General features: G+C 44.0%; 1 protein-coding gene across 4 annotated transcripts; it reads right to left on the bottom strand.

Annotated features, from left to right (window-relative positions):
- Positions 1-3,097: 3,097 nt before the first annotated feature.
- On the bottom strand, positions 3,098-6,906 carry LOC308407206 (uncharacterized protein). 4 transcript variants are annotated; one of them, XR_013973637.1, is made up of 5 exons: positions 6,583-6,906; positions 5,573-5,625; positions 5,095-5,454; positions 3,337-4,975; positions 3,098-3,204 (listed from the first exon to the last, which is right to left on the bottom strand). XR_013973637.1 is itself a non-coding variant. In XM_080898735.1 (4 exons), exons 1-4 carry the CDS (start codon positions 6,672-6,674, stop codon positions 4,776-4,778), a joined length of 702 nt encoding a protein of 233 aa, XP_080754861.1. In that variant the 5' UTR covers positions 6,675-6,906; the 3' UTR covers positions 3,104-4,775. The 4 variants fall into 4 exon arrangements, 3 of the variants coding, with proteins under 3 accessions (XP_080754861.1, XP_080754860.1, XP_080754862.1); XM_080898735.1 differs by having other exon boundaries at positions 3,104-4,972; XM_080898734.1 differs by having other exon boundaries at positions 3,105-4,975.
- Positions 6,907-8,329: the final 1,423 nt, after the last annotated feature.

The raw sequence follows: 8,329 nt of genomic DNA, 5'->3' as shown, positions 1-8,329 counted from the left end.
AAAATGTTCTCTGCAGCATAACAGAGCAGATTTGCTGCAGAGTTAATGCTGAATTTGTCTTTTATTAAATTAAAATGTCATGTTTTCCCTCATGTGTGCTATTACTGTTGACGTGTCCTTGAGCAAGATATAAAAAATGGCCCCCAGTGCGTCCATTAATGTATGAATACGTCACACAGCTCATAGGAGGAGCAGAAACTGCCTCACTGTAGGAGCCACCCTCCAGTGGTCATCGAGGGAACTGCAGGTTTTGGTTTTCCACAGCATTTTAAGCTCTGACGGTTGCTGCTTGATTTTATATTCCAGGTTAACTCATCAAAACCAGCCATGGAAAAAGAAAATAATTGTGGCCTATTGAACATTAAAACAGACAAAAGAATTCATTTAATCGTCTCCACATCCTCTGATATTCTCATCTGCTCTTAATTTGCTGTACGGCCTCATTAAGCCCCTCTGAGTTCTTCATTCTGTCTTATTCATATATTTTTCTACTTATTAAAAGAAGTCATTTCCTTGATAACATCTTGAACGTCATCATAATTAATGTATTTCTTTTTGAACAAATTCATCACATGACATCTTTCAGCTCCTCGCTGTTTCCATATATTCGATGAGTTCTATTTTCATCTGTGTTGCTCTTTCTTCAGCTCGGTGAAGACAGTTGGTGCTCTGGCCTTCGTCTCAGCTGTCCTCTGAAACCAGCAACAGCACAGCGGGACCTGGAGACGCCGTGGACTGAATGTGTGGATGTTTCAGTGGCGCTTTCATGCTGCCGTCGTCTCGCAGAAAGACTCACATCATCGATTTGACCGGTTGTGTCCACCCTGCTGTGAGAGGGAGGCTACATTAACTGATCAGCAGGGACCACGAGAGGCCGGAGGAGGTCAAACTGGTCAATAGCTTCGACCTCTCCCTCTCTGTCACAAGGAATTTTAATTTACATCACATTCACTGGGCCTGACGGTGTGTGCAGAGGAAAGGTCACCGTTTGATTCCAATCAAGAGCTGAGAGATGTGCTCAGAAATATGATCGCACATTTTTGAACACTTAAACTGCTTACTGCAGTTTAAGCACTGTAGATTAAAAAGAAAAGAAATAACTGCAGCAACACAATAAAAGTTGGAAAAAACATTGACTATATATAAAAGACGGCATGGCCATAGCAACGTCCACATTTGAAGCATTTGAAGCAGAGGGAACAGAATTTATTTCATTTGACAGACTAGTTACACAATATGGGATCAACAAGACAAGATTTTTAGAATATCAACAAATTAAATCCATAGTAAAAAAGAAATTTAACCTCAGTCAAGTTGAATTACAAACACCACCAAGTGCGGCACATTTTCTTACTCTTAAATCCCCCAAATTATTATCTAAAATATACAGAACACTTTCTAAATTAGATGAATCAATATCACTTCCTATTGCAAAGTGGGAAGCAGATTTATCAGTCAGCTTAGACCAAAACTTCTGGTCTCAGATTTGCTTAAAAACCTTTAAATTAATTAAAAATCCCAGTCTGCAATTAATACAATACAAAATACTACATAGAGTGCACTATACAGGTCATCGGATGTTCAAGATGGGCTTTACATCTTCCAACAACTGCTCACACTGTCAAGGCAATACACCAGACAATTACATCCACGCTCTTTGGTTCTGTCCACCAGTGCAAAAATTTTGGCGCGAGATATGTGAAGACTTATCAAAGTGTCTGAAATGTAACATCCCAACTTCCCCCTTAGTGTGTTTGTTGGGCAGCTTAGATAATGTCACTTCAGAAAAGAATATCGCCCATATGGTTTTCACTGCCCTATGCATAGCCAAGAAAACAGTCCTCATGAACTGGAAAAATAAAAATAATCTTAATTCTAACCAATATAGAAATTATCTATTAGATTACATTAGTCTTGACACAGCCTCTGCCACCACATCAGATCAATTGCTCTGGGCTCCTTTGATCAGCTCCATCACCTAGTGGGGGTGGGGGGTCATAGTTTGGTCCCGCCTTCACTGTTGTGATTGGTGTGGGGGTAGGGACAGGCTTAGGGCGTCGGGGGGTTCCCCGGAGGCATCTTCCTTGGGGGGCTCAACCCGGGGTAGCGGTCATGTCCGGTTGGGGCTCTGTTGGCTCTCAGGTGACTGTTTCCTCGCGGCTGCGTGCAGCGGGGCTAGGGGAGGGTCTGTGCTGACGGACGTGGGTTACTGACCTGGTAGCCTGGCTGGCCCTGGGTGGGTCCGGGATGGGCGTGGGGTTCTGGGGGTGCTCCGTCTCTGGGCGGGGGCCCGGGCCGGGCCTTGGGGGCTTGGGTCCTGGTTGGTGTGTTGCCGGGGTTGTGGGCGGGTGGGTGCATGGGGGCCCTGCCCTGGAGCAGGGTGCCGCCGGTGCGTCGAGCCACCTGGGGGGCTCTTCAACTGGTGGGGGAGATTGTCACATCTTGCAGGAGCTTTCCTCTCCTCAGGGGCTGCCTCTGCAGGAGGGGGAGATACAGGAGAGGTGGAGGAAGATCTCAGCCTGGGTGTTTATTGTCTTATGTAGTCTGGAAGATGAGTGGATGGTGGGGTGGGTGCAGTTTTCTCTGTGGTGGGGTTGGATGGACTGTCCCGGGCTCTGTGGGGCCGGGGGGCGCTGCTGCACTGGGCCCGGTCTGATGGGCCTGGGCCCCCTTTCCCTGGCGGGTCGCGGAGTATGGGGGTGCCTACTGGGGTCAGCGGGGGAGCTGGCCCCAGGGAGGGGTTACCTGCCCCTCCCTTCCTTCCCTCCCCATCTCCAGCTGCCTCCCTCTTCCCGCTCCACCACAACCACCCACACATGCAGGGCCTTGGAGTAGGGGTATGGCAAAGTAAATCCATTGGGTATCCTTGTTGGTCTTCAGACAACAATTCTGACAGCTAAAGAACCAAATGGGACAGGCGAAAAAAAAAAAAAGTTGGAAAAAACATTGACTGTATATAAAAGACGGCATGGCCATAGCAACGTCCACATTTGAAGCATTTTAATTTTTTGGATGATGCATGGATCAGAGACCACTTTCAATTTCGTTGTACCTGTGACAATGACAATAAAGACATTCTATTTTATTCTATTCTATTTTGACTGCAAATGTCTTTATTTTTGGAGCCAAATCCTTTGCAGAGGTCTGGTGAGGTGAGGTGAGGCCTCAGCAGACTGCCAGCTGCTACTCCCGCCTATGTCGAACCTTGAGTCAATAAAGAGTTACACAGAGGGTAAAGAACAAAGAGATGTACAGTTGTACTTTTTTGTGGCAGGCTGTAAACATGTTTATTTCTGATGAACGTTTTAACATGGACGTCTGTGGGGACTGACTCACTTCTAGATTCAACCTCGAGTGGCCATTAGAGGAACTGCACCTCCATTTTCAGGCCACTGTAAAAAAAATCACTTCAGAGATGTGAGGACAATTTAAAAAATCAAGTTTATTGTTTATAAAAGAACCTTTTGCCTTTTATACTTTCAGCACTGCAGCTGATGACTGGAAGTCACAATATATGCACACACACACACACACACTCGTTTTCACATCGTAGTGAGGACATTAATTGAAATAATGTTTTCTCTTGCAGCTTAACCAAACCATCAAACATGAACTAACGCTGAGCCTAAACCTAACCATAGCCTAACTGTGACCCTGACACTAAAACCACACTTTGAGCCTCAAACATGTCTGTAAACTCATGGGGAGTGACTGTTGGTCCCCACAAGTATAGTGGCATGGCAAACTTTCTGTCCTCACAAAGATGTCTAAACACGTACACACACCTCTGAACCTGGACTGCTTTTTCAGCAAGCAGTACGGCAGAGCAGAGTCTGTGTAATCACTGTGAGAGCTGTGAGGATAATGAAGTTTTAAAAGGCAGCGAAGAGAATTATTTTGAAATTATCTTGGAATCCGTCATTTGAAGCATTTGTCAAAATCTGTGGAGATCTACTGATAATAATCTCTTTTATGGATCTACAAGGCTAAGAAATCTCCTCTGTGTTCGTCCGACCATAAACATGAGCTGGATAAACCTCCCTCACAGGTACACCGTCCTCCATCACTGCTCGTGCAAAACATCCTGACTGAGCTGAAACTGTAAATGAACTGTCAGTGAAACAGGTTAAAAATAACTGTCTTTTTTATCCATTGTTTCTTTTTAGTTTCATGAAATGTAAATTTCATATTAAAGCTGTTAAAGGTTATGAAAATGACCAAAAATGATGAGTCACGTTATGAGCTCCACGTGTAATGTAAGCACTGCCATCTGCTGGTGAAATGAGCACACTGCTACTGACCTGACCTGTTTGAGTTATTCCAGCAAAATAAATGACGCTACTGTCAACCATTCATGCCTGTGTATGACCATTTCTGCCTCTGCTAATCTTTTTCCACTAAACCTGTTTCACATGTTCTATTTTTGCCTGTTTATAAACAGCTTTTCTTATATTTCATATGAGGAAGCACTGAGCTGCACGTTTTCACCTTTTGCTGTCTTCATTGAAGTTGCTGCTATTTTCATGCAATCTGCTGTGAGACGAGTGAGAAATGTCTCCCTTTCCTTTCTCCTCTGCATCAGGTTTGCATCACAGCTGAATAAGTTTGATCCAAAATAGTTTTTATCTGTTTGGCTTTATTTTCTGACCAACGGCAGCCTTCACGAGCTAATGAGGGGTGAGGTTCGTCTACGGAAATGGCTCCTGACGCCGGGGCAGCCATAAGCACGCCCGTGCACACATCCTCCCTGCACCGAGAAACCAAACGGACTCATTTTAAAGTGATCCGTCTGACGCACTGAAAGTTTTCTCAGCTTCGTAACTGGACTCTGAGTCGTAATCCTGCTCTTTAAGCAGAGAGTGAATGAACAGATAGCAGAACAGAACCAGCACCGTCATTCCCATCAAAGCTATTCCCACGAAGATGCCGACCAGTCCTGCGGTTGACGTCTCAGGTTGGGTCAGGTCCCCTGCTGCTGTAGAAAGACCCAGCATGTCATTCATGGTCATTTTAAAACTCCATTAAGAAACACGTTTGATTTTAAAGACGCTGCATTGTTAAACATGTTTGAAAGGTTTTACCGAACAGATTTACCGGTGACGTTGAGCCGGCAGCTGTCAGAGCCGTAGCCGTGATCCGTGCTCACTTTGCACACATACAGACCTGAGTCGTGAGTCGTCAGGCCGGACAGCTGAAGCGCGATTCGTCCTTCTGCGAGGGCATCGCTGTCGCTCCAGACTCGCCCTGCAAACCGTTTATCCTGAAGCTCTGAGACCTCGACGCCATCCTGCACACGATACAGGACTGAGAGCTCCTGATCGGCTATCAGGTCACAGAAGACAGAAAGCAGACTGGGCGAGCTGTTCGTTCTGGTGGTGAAGTTCCACTCCAGAGTGATGCTGTCGTTCTCCTCCGCCTGATGGAAGCTCTGTGACACCGTCACGATCAGCGATCCTGTGGAGGAGACACAACCAGAGGAGCCCACGCTGAGAACAGAAAAAAGCTTAAAGCAGTCGAATCAGTGAGTGAGGTTCTGTAAATGATGGATGATGAAGAGAAGGTTCAGACCAACCACAGACACAGGGCAGGAGGATGATGGGCAGCAGGACTCTGTCGATCATCTTCCTGTAGGAGGAGACAGAGATGAAGCAGCAGGAACACATGAAACCCAGACAACCTCTCCTCACTCAGTCCCTCAGAGCAGAGGGCCCGCTTGTGGGGGCCAAATGCATATAAATTATATCTACAGCAGAAGAATAAAAACTGCGAAATGGGGCAAAGAAAATGTTTGTTTTTTTCACAGTAGGTAAAATGTTAAATTAATTAATAAACATCACAATAATAAGTTTAGTTTATTAGCAAGATTCCTGTTAGGAATATTTTCTGAGTTACGGACTCCCGAGTTTAGGCTCAAGAGCTCGGGAGTCCAAACATATCTGCCATTTTTGAGGCTTCGTAACCTCAGATGTAGAACAGCTCAGCATCAGAACCGAAGGACAGAATCACGTTTTTTCATGAATGTTTTTATCTATAAGCAGCTGTGAGCATCAGTTTTCTGAATGAAAATGTTCTGAACAAATTCATTTAGTTTTTTAAGAAGTAAGTTTTAATAACTGTTTGTACATTTTTAACTTGTTTTTGGATTTGAAAAAATATATAAAAGCAGCAATTACTGGCATTAAACTTTCTATCATATAAAATATGTGCATTTATAAATATGAGTTTGGTAACTTGAGGGTTACATACTACGTTCTACTCGACTCTCACAGTAACACAACTAAAACTGCTGTGACTGATGGATTTCACAGCTGATGTAACAGGTTACTTCCTGAATAAGGTTCAGCAGGGAGGGGGAAATAAGAAATCAAGAAAACAACAGACAGACAGGAGCGCTTCAGTCTGCTTATGTCTTTCACTCCATAATCATGCAGATTACATAAACCATCATCAGTTAGACCGCTTCCACAGAATAGTGTCAGTTCTTATACGTTACCTTGTGTGTCTTCTGGGAACAGACCGACTCACTCTGCACAGACGCTACAACAAACCTCTGCCTCCTCCTGTCTGTTATTTCAAACCTACCCAGCAACTATTTGGTTCACCCAACTCCTGTTTCTCCTCTTCCCCACTGCTTCAGTCCCACTGCAACAACTGCAGGCCCTCTCATTTCTCATCTCGTGGAAGTTCCTGGAGTGAGAATCTATTTCTGAGGTCAAACACGTGAAGCAGCCACGCCCAGTCACCGCCAGAAGAATTCAGGCTGGGAATTCGATCCCCTCCCCGGTCACAGAGTCACAACTGATAATCACAAAGCTTTGATTTTGTTTACATTTAGAAAGAATTTTAAAAAAGCATAAGAATGTAACAGTAACGTTACAAAAGTGAGTGTGTGTGTGCGCGCGTGTGCGCGTGTGTGCATGTGTGTGTGTGTGTGTGAGTTCGGGGTCAGAGCTCTGATTACTGGTGGAGCAGATTCACTCCCACTTCTATTCCTGGTCTGAGGCTTGCTGTCCTTTGGCCTCTTTGGGCCTCGGTCAAAAAGGGTGGGGTGTTGCCCCCTCCCTACAGCTGCCTTCTCCGCTTCGTCTTCCCCTCCTTATTTCTTTGTTGGGGTGTGCACGTGGCTTTGGTTCTGCAGTCCTGTTTAAAGTACACACACTCACACACACACTCTGTTTTTCCTCATTCCTGTGCTTTTTGTTTTTGAGAAAGTTTTCTTAGAGTTGGCGATGAAGTTTTCTTTTATTTGCAAAAGTTCTGATTAAGTATGTTTTGTTTCCTTCACTCCTTCATTTTGACTCTGATGTATTTGGATAAACCGTTTATTTAATGTGCAGCTCAAAATGTTGTCCCCTAGAGGGCAGCACATCACAACTGAGGCTACTTCACACACTCCTGTGTGAGATGGGGTGGTGAGGAGATCGATGTACAAATAATGTACAAGTACTGAGGTTTTTTAAAATAAAACTATATTTGAAGTTTGTGTCCAGAATACAAAACTATCGATGTAATCAATATTCAAAAATCAAACAACAGAACATCAAACATTTATACTGTAAAGTGTTATTAGGAACAATATTTTATTATTTTATTTATTTTATTTTATTATTTTTTATTATTTTTATTTTATTCTATTATTTTATATTTGCAGGTAAGCTAGCATAAGCTAATCTTATCAACAACAACAAAAAGCCTGGAGTTGATTTCATTCGGTCAGTGACGACCGTCTCTTTTGGCCAACCAGCTGTACAAGACAAAAAGAAAGAAAGAAAAATTGCCTTTTGGATTGGTTGCTGGTTGCTAGCTGCCGTGTTTTATCAAAATTTCATTCTAGAGTGGATAACATCAGATAATTGTTGCACTCTTCAGCTGCCCTTTCTTCATCGCACCTTTCAGCAGCTGCAGTAGTCGACCAACTTCCCTTCATGCTGCCTTGATCTTGGCTTCTAGTCTCCTTCTCCTGCTCATGTATATGAGAGCCGAGCATCTCAACGATGATCAGCTGGGTGCTTTCAGTTATGGTCACACGCACGCACACGCACACACTCGCACACACACACAGGTATATATACATTTAGCATAAAAATGAGAGTTAAAAATTCTTTGGGGTTTTGTTTCATTCTGAACTTTTAATAAAGAATCATTCAGGGGACTGAAACCTGAAAAGCGTTTTCCTCTAACCGTGTTGAAGTGCTGGATCTCTATTATTACCATTGTATAGCATATCTGCTGTGCATCTTGCCTCAGATGTCGAGTGTGATCACACTGTGTTGCTCTCCCACACAGCCTGCAGATCTGCAGCCTACACACTGATCAGGGTTCAGAGGTG

The sequence above is a fragment of the Rhamphochromis sp. 'chilingali' genome (assembly GCF_963969265.1).
Source record: "Rhamphochromis sp. 'chilingali' genome assembly, chromosome: 12".
NCBI classification, from domain to species: Eukaryota; Metazoa; Chordata; class Actinopteri; order Cichliformes; family Cichlidae; genus Rhamphochromis; species Rhamphochromis sp. 'chilingali'.
This window is presented reverse-complemented; position numbering and strand designations above follow the sequence as displayed.